Source organism: Oncorhynchus mykiss, chromosome 3 (genome assembly GCF_057628025.1).
Source record: "Oncorhynchus mykiss isolate SJ-2025 chromosome 3, ASM5762802v1, whole genome shotgun sequence".
NCBI lineage: Eukaryota > Metazoa > Chordata > Actinopteri > Salmoniformes > Salmonidae > Oncorhynchus > Oncorhynchus mykiss.
In genome coordinates, this window is record NC_143024.1 from 15,590,953 (window position 1) to 15,607,154 (window position 16,202).

Below are 16,202 nucleotides of genomic sequence, written 5' to 3' on the forward strand. Positions count from 1 at the left end.
CTAAAACCATAACCTAGGGCTAATACTGTAGGGCCTAAAACCATAACCTAGGGCTAATACTGTAGGGCCTAAAATCATAACCTAGGGCTAATACTGTAGGACCTAAAACCATAACCTAGGGCTAATACTGTAGGGCCTAAAACCATAACCTAGGGCTAATACTGTAGGGCCTAAAACCATAACCTAGGGCTAATACTGTAGGGCCTAAAACCATAACCTAGGGCTAATACTGTAGGCCTAAAACCATAACCTAGGGTTAATACTGTAGGGCCTAAAACCATAACTCAGGGCTAATACTGTAGGGCCTAAAACCATAACCTAGGGCTAATACTGTAGGGCCTAAAACCATAACCTAGGGCTAATACTGTAGGCCTAAAACCATAACCTAGGGTTAATACTGTAGGGCTAAAACCATAATCTAGGGCTAATACTGTAGGCCTAAAACCATAACCTAGGGCTAATACTGTAGGGCCTAAAACCATAACCTAGTGCTAATACTGTAGGCCTAAAACCATAACCTAGGGCTAATACTGTAGGCCTAAAACCATAATCTAGTGCTAATACTGTAGGCCTAAAACCATAACCTAGGGCTAATACTGTAGGCCTAAAACCATAATCTAGTGCTAATACTGTAGGCCTAAAACCATAACCTAGGGCTAATACTGTAGGCCTAAAACCATAACCTAGGGCTAATACTGTAGGCCTAAAACCATAACCTAGGGCTAATACTGTAGGCCTAAAACCATAACCTAGGGCTAATACTGTAGGCCTAAAACCATAACCTAGGGCTAATACTGTAGGCATAAAACCATAACCGAGGGCTAATACTGTAGGGCCTAAAACCATAACCTAGGGTGTATACTATAGGGCCTAAAACCATAACCTAGGGCTAATACTGTAGGCCTAAAACCATATCCTAGGGTGTATACTGTAGGGCCTAAAACCATAACCTAGGGCTAATACTGTAGGGCCTAAAACCATAACCTAGGGCTAATACTGTAGGGCCTAAAACCATATCCTAGGGTGTATACTGTAGGGCCTAAAACCATAACCTAGGGCTAATACTGTAGGGCCTAAAACCATAACCTAGGGCTAATACTGTAGGGCCTAAAACCATAACCTAGGGCTAATACTGTAGGGCCTAAAACCATAACCTAGGGCTAATACTGTAGGGCCTAAAACCATAACCTTAAGAACCATAAACCATAATACTGTAGGGCCTACATGGGGATTGAACACAAAACTATGAGGACAAAACAGAGTTCAATGCAGCTCTTTACTAAGCTTAGTATCTCCACTACACGAGGATCGAAAAATCCCCAGTAAACAATTCTATATGAGAAGAAGACTCTTATCATAGTGGTAGCTATAAGTCTTTACTAAGCTTAGCCTTTGTGTCTCCTCTAGTTTGAGCCTGTGCTGTATGTTCTCCCAGAGTGTTAGCCGTGTCAGACTGAGAGGAGCCCTGCAGTCTCTCTTGTGGTTTCCCCAGCCTGCAACAAGTGCCTGTGTGTAATTATGTCCCTTTTGAAGCAGCAGCGCAGCACCTGGACCAGAAGAACGCTCGATGTAAATTCAGGACCGCCAGCTAAGCCTTTCATTATCCGGCTTGTTTTCATCTCTCTGCTTAGAACTCTATCCTCTCCGTTTAAATGGCATGTTTAATGAATAAGAGTGATATTAAAACCAAAAAATATCAAAATGGGTTTTAACTTTGTGAAATGTGTATTTAGAAGATTACAGAAGAATGCAAAGATGGAGCTGGCATGTAATAAGTCAGACAGCAAAACACCTACAAGACAGTGTGGAAAGGATCTCTGAAATTATTACCATTGAGTACTACAATACTTTAAGATACAATCTCCCTTGAAGAATGTCTACGTTCTTTTAAAAGAGACACTTCCCACTCGGCACACACTGGCTGAATCAATGTTGTTTCCACGTCGTTTCAATTCAATTACGTTGAACCAACGTGGAATAGACGTTGAATTGACGTCTGTGCCCAGTGGGTTCTCTAGCTCACAAAAAATGAAAATATTATTGATCTTTGCAATATGGACCAGGTCAACACCCTAAAGATTGATGCTTCCTTCTGGAGCAAAACATGTATTAATTTGCTTTTGTTAAGCAGCATTAAAATGTCCTTCCACACAAACAGAGATTATCTGTCATGATTATTGCAGGACATTGAATTGCATGTCAGGAATCAATATGTAGAAATGTAGCAGTGTGTGATGTAGCTGGTTATTATTACGAATCATCCAGAGGTGATTCGTCCCAAATGGCATCCTACTCCCTATATAGTGCACTACTTTTAACCGGAGCCAAAAGTAGTGCACTATATAGGGAATTGGGCTATGCTTCAGAGCGAGATTAGGCTGCAGCTGATTAGGAGCAGAGCATTACAGTAGCTCCTGTGTTGGACTGATACATGTTTAATGTGAGTGGAGAGCTGTGTGGAGTGGAGCGGTGCGGTGGCCAGGACTAGGAGATAGAGGAGGAGGGTTGAAGCCCCTGGCTCCCTCTCCCTGGTACAGATACACCACCGCCACTGCCTCTGTTCCCAAACACACCTTTCATCATTGGCACTGGGAACATCTTCTTCACGCTCATAAATATTTCCTGCAGGCAGCTCAAATCTGGCCCGTCTCTCTCTCTCTCTGTCCTCTCTCACTTGATTCACCTGCCCCGTCTCTCTCTCTCTCTCTCTCTCTCGACTTCTCCTCCCAGTCTCCCTATCTCTCGCTGCCTTGCCTTCTCTTCCCAGTCTCCTTCTCCCTTTCCATCTCTGGCATTCAGGCTCCCCTCTCTCTCACGCCCAGACTTTCCCTCCATCTTCCTCTCCCTCCTGAAACATTTGCTGATGCTGCTACACTCGCTGCAATGTTACGGTATGTGGGTTGCTGCCCTTAACAAGAGAACAAGCAACTCTCTTCTTGACATCTTATTTTCACAGTTTGGTTGGGCTTTCAGAATCAGCTGTGGTCATGAAAATCTGACATGCAAACACAGCTAGAATTGCAGTTAAGTGCATTTAAAGTGGTGTAAGCATTTCACATATCAATTAAATTTGAAATGTTTTAACCATGCAGGGAAATACTGCATCAATTTAGTGCTACCAGTGTTGCAAATGAAGTGTGGGAATAGAAGCGACCATAAATAACATATGAAAACATACAATCGCCAGACAGTTTATTAGGTACAGCCATCTAGTACTGGGTCGGACCCCCTTTGCCTCCAGAAGAGCTTCTGAGAGACTTCTTTGGGGATTCTTCATGGATTCTACAAGTCATAAATATTCCACAGGGATGTTGGTCCATGCTGACACAATGGCATCACACAGTTGCTTCAGATTTGACAGCGGTACACCACCGCCACCAGCCTGTACCGTTGACACCAGGCAGGATGGGGCCATGGACTCATGCTGCTTACGATAAACCCGGACTCTGCCATCAGCATGACGCAACAGGAATCAGGATTTGTCAGCCAAGGCATTGTTTTTCCACTCCACAATTGTCTAGTGCTGGTGATCGCGTGCCTGCCCACTGGAGCCGTTTATTGTTGTTTTTAGCTGATAGGAGTGGAACTGGTGTGGTCGTAATAGCCCATCCGTGACAAGAATCGATGAATTGCGTGTTCCGAGATGCCGTTCTGCACACCACTGTTGTACTGAGCCATTATTTGTCTGTTTGTAGCCTGCCTGTTACTGTAGCTTGCATGATTCTTGCCATTCTCATTCGACCTCTCTCATCAACAAACTGTTGTCGCCCACAGGACAGCCGCTGACTGGATGTTTTTTGTTTGTCGCACCATTCTGGGGAAACCCTAGACACTGTCATGCGGGAAAAGCCCAGGAGTCCGTTTCTGAGATACTAGATCTGGCGTGCCTGGCACCGACCATCATACCACACTCAAAGTCGCTTAGGTCACTGGTTTTGCCCATTCTAATGTTCAATCAAACAGTAACTGAATGCCTTGATGCCTGTCCGCCTGCTTTATATAGCAAGCCACGGCCACATGACTCACTGTCTGTAGGAGCGATCCATTTTGGTGAATGGGGTGATGTGTCTAATAGACTGTATATAGGCTATGCTATCTAGTCTAATTGCCATATGTTCTTGTTTACAAAGACATGAAGCCGCTGAATCATGCATGCTTGCCACAGCCAGGATCCATCCAATCAGAACTTAGCTAGAATTCCCATCCTACTCTGAAAGTTTGACTTCAATCTGTGTTTAGCTGGGGAGGTTCTCCCTAGAGAAGTAGGCAAGTGTCAGTCAGCACTCATCATCGCTCAATAGAAATAAATAAGAAAAGCACCCGGTTGGCAGCGTCTTAATGACCGACGTGGTGTGAGTGTGTGCTGTGCTTCCCTTCCTCAGTCATATCCCCCTCCCGGCCCTCAGAGAGGAGCACCCACAGAGTTATTATTAGTCAAGGTGGCTGGTGGAGAGAGACAGAGTGACTGACTGACTGACTCTCAACACCACTTAACTTTCCTGATAGTATTATTCTCATTACAGCTCAGAGTCTGTATTGAACAAATCCTTTAATTAAATCAACAAAAGTCCCCTGTGCCTGCAGTTCCTACAGGACTCATACAGACCTCTCTCTAGAACAATCCCATACAGACCTCTCTCCAAAACTATCCCAGACAGTCACTCAGACAGAACTCTCTCTAGAACTATCCCATACAGACACCCATACAGAACTATCTCCAGAACAATCCCATACAGACCTCTCCAAAACTATCCCAGACAGAACTCTCTCAAGAACTATCCCATAGAGAACTCTCTTCAGAACTATGTCATACAGACTTCTCTCCAGAACTATCCCAGACAGTCACTCATACAGACCTCTCCAGAACTATCCAAGACAGTCACTCATACCGACCTCTCTAGAACTATCCCAGACAGAACTCTCTCTAGAACTATCCCAGACAGTCACTCATACAGACCTCTCTCCAAAACTATCCCAGACAGTCACTCAGGCAGAACTCTCTCTAGAACTATCTCATACAGTCACTCATACAGACTTCTCTCCAGAACTATCACAGACAGTCACTCATACAGAACTCTCTCCAGAACTATCCCAGACAGTCACTCAGACAGAACCCTCTCCAGAACTATCCCAGACAGTCACTCATACAGAACTCTCTCCAGAATTATCCCAGATAGTCACTCATACAGAACGATCCCAGACAGTCACTCAGACAGAACTCTCTCCAGAACGATCCCATACAGACCTCTCTCCAAAACTATCCCAGACAGTCACTCAGACAGAACTCTCTCTAGAACTATCCCATAGAGAACTCTCTTCAGAACTATGTCATACAGACTTCTCTCCAGAACTATCCCAGACAGTCACTCATACAGACCTATCCAGAACTATCCCAGACAGTCACTCATACCGACCTCTCTAGAACTATCTCATACGGTCACTCATACAGACTTCTCTCCAGAACTATCACAGACAGTCACTCATACAGACCTCTCTCCAAAACTATCCCAGACAGAACTCTCTAGAACTATCCCAGACAGTCACTCATACAGACTTCTCTACGGAACTATCCCAGACAGTCCCTCATACAGAACTCTCTCCAGACCTATCCCAGACAGTCCCTCATACAGAACTCTCTCCAGAACTATCCCAGACAGTCACTCATACAGAACTCTCTCCAGAATTATCCCAGATAGTCACTCATACAGAACGATCCCAGACAGTCACTCAGACAGAACTCTCTCCAGAACGATCCCATACAGACCTCTCTCCAAATCTATCCCAGACAGTCACTCAGACAGAACTCTCTCTAGAACTATCTCATACAGTCACTAAGACAGAACTCTCTCCAGAACTATCTCATACAGACCGCTCTCCAAAACTATCCCAGACAGTCACTCAGACAGAACTTTCTCTAGAACTATCCCAGACAGTCACTCATTCAGAACTCTCCAGAACGATCCTAGACAGTCACTCAGACAGAACTCTCTCCAGAACGATCCCAGACAGAACTCTCTCCAGAACGATCCCAAACAGTCACTCAGACAGAACTCTCTCCAGAACGATCCCACACAGTCACTCAGACAGAACTCTCTCCAGAAAGATCCCAGTCACTCAGACAGAGCTCTCTCCAGAACGATCCCAGACAGTCACTCAGACAGAACTCTCTAGAACTATCCCAGACAGTCACGCATACAGAACTCTCTCTAGAACTATCCCAGACAGTCACACATACAGAACTCTCTCCAGAACTACCCCAGACAGTCACTCATACAGAACTCTCCAGAACGATCCCAGACAGTCACTCAGACAGCACTCTCTCTAGAACTATCCCAGACAGTCAACGTTGTCAACATTGTAAGAAGCATGTACATTAACTTTCCCTCTGATGCTGTGAGGTCCAGATATAACATTCTAGAGGTATATAAAAACATCTGACATAATTTCTAGGAAAGATGAACAGGATCCATTACACCATTATTATTAATATGTTTTAAATAGAAGACTGGAGATTATGGATCAGAATTCACAAATTTGGTGTAAACTGTCTGGACAAAACCTATTTTTAGGCAAATCCTTTCAATGAAATTACAGTAGATGGCATCAGACTTAAATTGACCTACGTACAAATAAAGTTTCTTAAGTACATAGGTACAACTAAATTATATTTTCCCCCCCACCCAACTCACAAATCTTTGGAATAAATCTTGCTCCATATTGGTATATACGCTGGCCAGCCTAAAACTTTTGCTAATTAGTTTATAATGAACACGTAATATCAACTCTCCCTTCTGGGAGAAGAGACATGGTCTTTTGAAACAAACTCAGTTGTGTAATTAAGAAGAACAGATGCACCAGCTGAGGAACAACGGTCCTCTGGCCAGACTGACTATCTGGCTGACTGACACACTACTGCACTACACACAGCCTACATACAGAGTGTGTATGTGTGTGTACGTGTGTGTATCCACCGGTCGTTAATTGCCGGCGAGGTCATGACAAGGACCCATCCATCCGGGGGTTGTTTTGATGCAGGTACATGACAGGGGCTGACAACTGGGTCTGCTGCATGCCCTTGACTTGCAGTTGGCAAACAATGCCTGTAGGGCCTTGCAGGAGGATCATTACCGCGGAAGTCCCCCACCCCCCTCCCTCCCTCCCTCCTGCTGAGGCAGGTGCAGCAGTCTTACCCCTTCCCGAAGGCACCTCATTAACACTGTGTAGGCGGCAGCAGGAACAACCCACAGCTCTCCTGGGTTCTCTTTCTTCTCCTCCTGCGGGGAGAGAGGGAAGGGAAGGTAAGAAAAGGGGAGGGGCTGTGAGTGGAGACAGAGAGGACCTCTGTAGCGGCTCGTTGGGGGAATAATTAGGGTAAAACAAAGCAGCAGCAGCTAGCGTAATTAGGCTAAATAAATAAGCCCCAGCAAATGATCTAGCTAGCTACCAAATTTGGAACTTGGAAATGCCTTTGGTAACGGTGAGGGAATGTGTGTTATTATGTAGTAAACTGGGGATATGTGAATTAATTGGCTCCAAAACATATTGACAGTAAATAATGAGGAGTGATGTAGTGAACCAAAAGCATATGGAAACACTGTTTACACACAGAATAATCTTTATGCACCTATTACACTACATGTGAAGTTGTTTTGAGTTAGCTTGCATTTACACTATTCTCCTCCTGTCATCTCCACTGCTGCTCACATTCTCCCACCTTTTCATCACTACATCCGTGTTAATGAGGCCTTTGATCATACACTGTGCTGCATGCAGATGTAGGATCTTCATTTGATCCCTTCCTGCACGGCAGGAAATGCAGACTTGTAGTATATTTGAGTTTTAAAAAAGTTTCAAAAGTTTGTCATTTCCACTTTGAAATTTCAGACTTGATTTGCCCTAACGAAAAAAGCATCAACCCCTACAAAAATGTTGTTGCTGCAGGATTATTTTCCTGCTGTAGGTAACTGTCTCAAATTAAGATCCTACATCTGCAGTGTTCAGAGAGCCCATTAACCACATGGCTTGTTTTTACCTAAGCTCTGCTTTTATGCCGTCTATTCATTTTTCTGTGTTTAAAAAAAATATTATTATTATATTATTATTATTAATATTATTTTGTTATGTAATACAGTATACTTACAGTACATCAATCCTCATACATATTGTTTCCCCATGTTGTCCATGTAGTATTAATAATAGGAAAGGGCCTATAGATGTTGCTCGAATCTCAGAATACTCCAAATTATTTAGAGGCTTCTCCATTATTCTGTGGAGACGGTGTACAAATTCCTAAGACTCTCAGTTAGCATAAATTAGGAGAAAGAGAATTGTCGCGTGTACCAATATGGTGTGGATCCATAACATGAAATGACTCTTCACGGGTATTTGTATTAAACTAGAACTAACGCTACCTGAATTCAGCCTTGAAAGCACATTTCCATACATTAAAATACTTTTGTGGAGAAAAAACAAATAGCCAATAGAGAATAAATGGCACTTTAAAACCCTTTACTTCTATTGGTTATTGAGCTAATAAAGTCAATGGCCATTGTGTGTGTGCTGCACTGAGTGACCCTGACAAACTGGAGAGCTCAGAGAGGAACAGGAACCCTCCTGAAAATAAAGATACTATCCCACCACCAGGAACCTTCATGTGTGTCTACATGGCTTTCAGATGCAGCGGGAGGTCAAGATAACTTACAGTCAAAACAGCGTGAAAGTTAAACAGCTTTTTTGCATAGCTTTTCAATGGAATAATAAACTAGTGGCAAGCCATTATGAAAAGCTATGAAAAGCAATACTGTGTGTTGTAGAGCGATTTGTCATTTAGTGTTTTCAAATCATTGCACAAACTGTAGTGAGCATTCATCAAACACAAAAACCAAATGCAGACAGACAAACATCTTTAAGTGCTGATATTACTGAGAGTGCTTAAATACAGTAGTTATTTAAGCAGGTATCTTTGTGGTAGATTATCAACAGTATCAGAATATCATCATAAAAGCCCTTATATAAACCCTTTAAGCCAACAGACATATAAGTCATTAGCTGTAAACTGCTCATTTAAAAAGGGCTTTATAAAATACATTTGATTGATTGATTGAATAGAAGTTAGTAGGTCTAATTCATTGTAATGGCAATTTCATTAAGACAGTAGAAGGCATAGGGTTGAAAGGGCACTGCTTTGGAGTATATCGTCACCTGTGTGGCGATGAGGTAGAGCAGCTCCCCCAGTGGCGGCAGCAGGCACTGCTTCAGTTTGCTGTTCCTGAAGTTCTCCCTGATCAGCTCCGTGAACATGACAACAGCCTGGAGGCGCAGGGAATGCACTAGCATCAGTCACTCACTCACAGTTGTGACAGTACTCCTGCCCTTCACAACGCTTTATATTGAATAATGTACCCTACCAACACTGGATACGCAACAATGTCCAGACAGAGTAGAATACTGTGCCAGAAGTGATGTTTTCCCCATTCCATCCTGTTATTCTTCTACTTTAGCACTAAGGTCTACATTGTCAAACGATGTCCATTAATCAACTGAGGTCTTTAGACATGACAGATTTAAAGCTCATTACTCCATGAATGTGGCGGCAGGGTAGCCTAGTGGTTAGCTGACTTGCCTAGTTAAATAAAGGTAAAATAAAATAAATAAATAAAATGAAGCCAACATTGTAACACTATAAAGGGTACAGAGCTACATTATAACACTATAAAGGGTATAGAGCTACATTATAACACTATAAAGGGTACAGAGCTACATTATAACACTATAAAGGGTACAGAGCTACATTATAACACTATAAAGGGTATAGAGCCACATTATAACACTATAAAGGGTATGGAGCTACATTATAACACTATAAAGGGTACAGAGCTACATTATAACACTATAAAGGGTACAGAGCTACATTATAACACTATAAAGGGTACAGAGCTACATTATAACACTATAAAGGGTACAGAGCTACATTATAACACTATAAAGGGTATAGAGCTACATTATAACACTATAAAGGGTACAGAGATACATTATAACACTATAAAGGGTATAGAGCTACATTATAACACTATAAAGGGTACAGAGCTACATTATAACACTATAAAGGGTATGGAGCTACATTATAACACTATAAAGGGTACAGAGCTACATTATAACACTATAAAGGGTATAGAGCTACATTATAACACTGTAAAGGGTACAGAGCTACATTATAACACTGTAAAGGGTACAGAGCTACATTATAACACTATAAAGGGTACAGAGCTACATTATAACACTATAAAGGGTACGGAGCTACATTATAACACTATAAAGGGTACGGAGCTACATTATAACACTATAAAGTGTACGGCGCTACATTATAACACTATAAAGGGTATAGAGCTACATTATAACACTATAAAGGGTACAGAGCTACATTATAACACTATAAAGGGTACGGAGCTACATTATAACACTATAAAGGGTACGGAGCTACATTATAACACTAAAGGGTATAGAGCTACATTATAACACTATAAAGGGTACAGAGCTACATTATAACACTATAAAGGGTATGGAGCTAGAATGAACTGGATAAAGGACGAAGGTGGGAGGGAGGAGGGAGGCTAATGAGACTCCATATAAAACATGTCATTATGGTGTTATTTATTTATTTATTTTCACCTTTATTTAACTCGGCAAGTCAGTAAAGAACAAATTCTTATTTTCAATGACAGCCTAGAAACAGTGGGTTAACTGCCTCGTTCAGGGGCAGAACGACAGATTTTTACCTTGTCAGCTCGGGGATTCGATCTTGCAATCTTCCGATTACTAGTCCAACACCAGGCTACCTGCCCCCCCCCCCCCCCCGCACCCACACACACACACACACACACACACACATATATATATTCACATATAAGCAAACACACACCCTAACTGGCTAATTCGTGGAATTAGCATTTTCCTAGTCTCGTCCTCTTTAGAAGTGGGGAGGATGTGACGGACTTACTGCGGCAGCGCTCTCAGCAGGGTGCTATGCAAATAGGCAGCACACTCAGTGCGAGGCGGCCTGGCGCTGGCCGGTAAAGAACATAAATGGTGACTTTGCAGGAAACAGATGTTTGGCTCACGTTTGATGCCAGAGAAAAACGAAGCTTTGGCAGGAGAGATGTCCTGCAACTGACTGACGATTCACTGTTCAAGAAAACAAACAGGCTAAGTTGGAGCCGCAACACACGGCTACTTCCTCCAAACGCATCATTATCGCTCCTGTACAATCCGCTACTACCCCCCTCCTCCATCCCCCCAACCCATAAGGCAGAGCTTTAAACTACTGAGGCTACAGACAGTTTAAGGCCATGCAACATTAAGCATTCCTGCGAGGCTTGGGGAGGGAGAGACAGAGAGACCAGTTTCTCAAGGCAACCGAGGTTTTGTTACTCATCATCACTATCATCACGTCTCAGCTGTGGTTCCGAACAACACGAGACTGGAGTCTTCCTGGAGACATCTCAGCAGGCATGAAGACAAATTATCACACCAAGGGCAATGGGCCAAAGTGACATGAAAATACTACCTTTCTCACGAGCAGTAGCTTTGTGATTTGTCCGATTTTAACATTTGATTTAAACATCACATTAATGCAACTGATCAATTGAATCAATAAAATATCCCTGGTATGTGATTTAGCTTAATGAATGTATTGTGACATTTAGTGGTTTGAGCCTGATCATTCACTCATTACAAACAGGGAGGCAGGCAGGACAGGCAGGACAGGCAGACAGATATGTCCTGATGTCCTATTGATGGAAGGAGCAAGCTAATAACAAACAAAAGGTGACCTGCTCTGCTGTAGTGTGGTCAATCAATATCCCACGGCTGTCCAGAAGAAGACAGGTGTTTGATCTAGGGCTGACGCCTGCGACACACATGACCTCAGGCGTTTCAGGAGTCTATGGTCCCATAGATCACCAATGGCCTCTGCCTATAGTTATCAGAAGGACGTGAGACATATTGCTTTGGCCAGCGAGCAATATTTGAACTCAAGCCATTATGGATGTGTTTTTGATGATGAATACATGGATACCAAATTATTCAAATGTTTTTGGAGTAATGGATAAACAACCTAAATTAAAATTTAACAAACCTAAAATTCCCTAAAATAACAATCTTTACACAATCATAGTTTGGCAAAAGACACAAGAAACCAAACTGAATAGAATCAACAGCAGTGTTCATTGGCCCCAGCACTCTGTTCCTTTTCCAGTAGTGAGGAGTGAGAACGAGCCTCCAAGCCCTGTCTGAGGAAATGGAACAGGCTAATTCTCCCACAATGAGAGGAGGGAGGCAGGAGGCAGTCTGTTCTGCTCATTCTGCAGGGACGGCCGGCACGGCACACTAGGCCAGTTTCTAAGGGACACTGGGTGGAAACAGCAGACAGTGTGTGCAGCACTATTGACGCGCTGCCATGAGAGAGAGAAAATGTCTGAATTGGGGCTTGGTGGTTTGTGGCACAGAAAAGTACTGCCTCTGCCAGGGAAGATAACACTTAATTAGAATGATGTTGAAGTATCCATAGAGACAGGCAGAGGAAAGGGGATAATACTGAACTAATTCCTCTCTTCCTGTCCTAACTAAGCCAACAGTATGCCTGAAAAATAGCAGCTGCAGTCATTGGTGCTCACTGTTTTAAAGGACTGTGAGAAATGGAGGTTTGTAATGATAGTGTAGGACCAACTTGACGTCTGATTCTGTTATGTAGCCTATAGAGCGTACTGAGGCATCAAATTCAACGCTGACAATAAACATTGAACTTTGCGGCATTGTAACTTGTGATTCTCACTGTGAGAACTCCTTTCAAAAAACAATCGGCGCAACACGAGCCCGGACCAAGAGAGAGAAAACTCGTCTCACAGTGGAAACTTTAACTAGGATCACGGACGACCACTGAGATCCACAGCGTGGCAGACATATGGAGATGGTGGTGACAATAGCCCTGCCCTGAAGCAGAAATGGCCATGACTGTGGCTGACCATCAGACACAGAACCCCTGTGGAGAGCACAATGATAAAAGCCTCTGGGATCTGTCACTCTGGGAATCTGAGCTAGCTGTGCCCAGATGGGTGGTGGGGGGCGGGGCAACAAATCCTCAGCCATCTTTACAAAAGAAGACTGTGGAAAATAAAAGTCACTGCGCCATTCTCTGGTGTGCCGATTAACGACGGCCATTTTGTATATCGCTCGTATACCCCTCCTCTATGAGCTTTAAACCTATAAACCACCACAGGAAATCATGGCAAACCCATGTAAGACGTGGATCAAGGGTGGAGGCGCCAGATTTCACATCAAATAGAATCCTGTTTTTTAAAATGATTAACCGCAATGTCTTTGACGGTTTGTTAACGGCTCCATAAGCATGTTTGGGCAGGTGGATCGGTGGCGCTTGTTTAGAGCTCTACCTACCGCTGGGTTACAGTGGCATCTGGTGATTCACCCCGGTACTTTCTCTCACTACCGCTCCCATTGGATGATCATTATGCTGCATAGAGACTAGACTTCTATGCCTCTGCTGCAATTAGTAACAGATTTAGGGGATTTTAATTCAACAGATTTGACTGTTGTTGTTGATGTTGTAGGGGTCTTTCACATAGTTAGAATTGTGTGTGTGTAAAAGATTGTGGGATGTTTGTATTGAGACCACTACACTGTCTGCTCTGGTTCCTACAGTTAAAGTGATGTTCAACTATTCAGCAGCTCATGGCTTTGACAGTTATATGTGATACACCGATCGAATCCCAAATGGCAGCCTATTCCCTACATAGTGCACTTTGACCAGAGCCCTATGCATTTGGGACACATCCACCATTGATACATAAAGGACAAGCATAGGTGCTGTGACAACAGGGTGAAGGGGCCCGGTGCAGTGCTGCTGGACGATGCCAGTCTCAGCAGTGTGACAGACAGTACCTCTAACCTCAGCAGTGTGACAGACAGTACCACTAACCTCGGCAGTGTGACAGACAGTACCACTAACCTCGGCAGTGTGACAGACAGTACCACTAACCTCGGCAGTGTGACAGACAGTACCACTAACCTCGGCAGTGTGACAGACAGTACCACTAACCTCGGCAGTGTGACAGACAGTGCCACTAACCTCGGCAGTGTGACAGACAGTGCCACTAACCTCGGCAGTGTGACAGACAGTACCACTAACCTCAGCAGTGTGACAGACAGTACCACTAACCTCGGCAGCGTGACAGACTGTACCACTAACCTCAGCAGTGTGACAGACAGTGTGACAGACAGCGTGACGGACATTAGCACCAACCTCAGCAGAGTGACAGACAGCACCACTAATCTCAGCAGTTTGACAGACAACATGACAGACAGCACCACTAATCTCAGCAGTTTGACAGACAGCGTGACAGACAGTACCACTAATCTCAGCAGTTTGACAGACAGCGTGACAGACAGTACCACTAATCTCAGCAGTTTGACAGACAACATGACAGACAGCACCACTAATCTCAGCAGTTTGACAGACAGCGTGACAGACAGTACCACTAATCTCAGCAGTTTGACAGACAGCGTGACAGACAGTACCACTAATCTCAGCAGTTTGACAGACAATGTGACAGACAGCACCACTAACCTCAGCAGAGTGACAGACAGCGTGACAGACAGCACCACTAACCTCAGTGATGGGGGTCTCCTCTCTGAGCTCAGTGCAGTGGGATGCCAGCAGCCCCAGCACCCGCATCACCTTAAACTTTCTGGAATACACACACACATGCACACGCACACACAAACACAGGACACAGGTCTAACCATAAATACATGACACTGTTTTCACCTGAAATACAAAAACATCCATAGACATAGGCTACTAATGTCATAGTCTTCCTGGAACAGACAGACAGGTCTGGTGTAAATACATGGAAAACATACACAGAAATAACACTGCCATTTTTTACATCATTTTATCACTATTTAGTAATAAGTGTTGCTGTAATTATATTCATTTAATCTATACAACATCCTTTCTTAATTCCTTTCAACAAAAATATAAATCCTCACGTCAAAGGTGTTTTTTATGATCCTGATGATGGACATCTCTCTACAAGTGATTTACAGCATATCCAGACCAGGCACCAGATCATTGTAAAGGCTAACAGTGATTTACAGCATATCCAGACCAGGCACCAGATCATTGTAAAGGCTAACAGTGATTTACAGCATATCCAGACCAGGCACCAGATCATTGTAAAGGCTAACAGTGATTTACAGCATATCCAGACCAGGCATCAGATCATTGTAAAGGCTAACAGTGATTTACAGCATATCCAGACCAGGCATCAGATCATTGTAAAGGCTAACAGTGATTTACAGCATATCCAGACCAGGCATCAGATCATTGTAAAGGCTAACAGTGATTTACAGCATATCCAGACCAGGCACCAGATCATTGTAAAGGCTAACAGTGATTTACAGCATATCCAGACTAGGCATCAGATCATTGTAAAGGCTAACAGTGATTTACAGCATATCCAGACCAGGCATCAGATCATTGTAAAGGCTAACAGTGATTTACAGCATATCCAGACCAGGCATCAGATCATTGTAAAGGCTAACAGTGATTTACAGCATATCCAGACCAGGCACCAGATCAGATCATAAAGTGCAGTAGGCTACAGTACATGCTAGACATTATTTCCATGCACTGGAGCATGGAGAATGCAGAGAATGGTTGTATGTATGTATGTATGTATGTATGTATGTATGTATGTATGTATGTATGTATGTATGTATGTATGTATGTATGTATGGGGTCAGACAGGTGGAAGCTAAAGGAACTCACACATCCCAGTTAGGTGCTAGACGCAGCTGCTGGGTCAACACAGGGAACTGTCACAAATGGAGAGAACACAACAGCAGTTGGTTAACACTGCAATATATCTGCTGTACATATCATTCTTAGTATATATTTCAGTGGATATATGCACAGATTGCATTTGGATTACTGATACAGTGTTATTTGCGTTGTCAACTGGATTAGTTCTGACAGTCATGACTTCCTGACTTTTTTATTATTATTATTTGTGAACTTGATTGACATTTTTGCTGCACTGTTAGGAGCTGGTAACACAAGCATGTGGCTTCACCCAATATAACATCTGTGTAGGTGACCAATACACTTTGATTTGACTGAACTACCA

General features: G+C 43.2%; 1 protein-coding gene across 2 annotated transcripts in view; it reads right to left on the reverse strand.

The window, feature by feature from the left end:
- Positions 1-16,202, reverse strand: part of LOC110505077 (inactive serine/threonine-protein kinase ULK4) — a 217,682-nt gene that overhangs the window by 190,627 nt on the left and 10,853 nt on the right. For both annotated transcript variants that reach the window (XM_090221805.1, XM_090221794.1), the window contains exons 16-19: positions 15,845-15,891; positions 14,681-14,759; positions 9,202-9,309; positions 7,191-7,274 (exon numbers count right to left, since the gene is read on the reverse strand). In XM_090221805.1, coding sequence (XP_090077931.1) covers positions 7,191-7,274; positions 9,202-9,309; positions 14,681-14,759; positions 15,845-15,891 — 318 coding nt within the window. The remainder of the gene's footprint in view (positions 1-7,190; positions 7,275-9,201; positions 9,310-14,680; positions 14,760-15,844; positions 15,892-16,202) is intronic.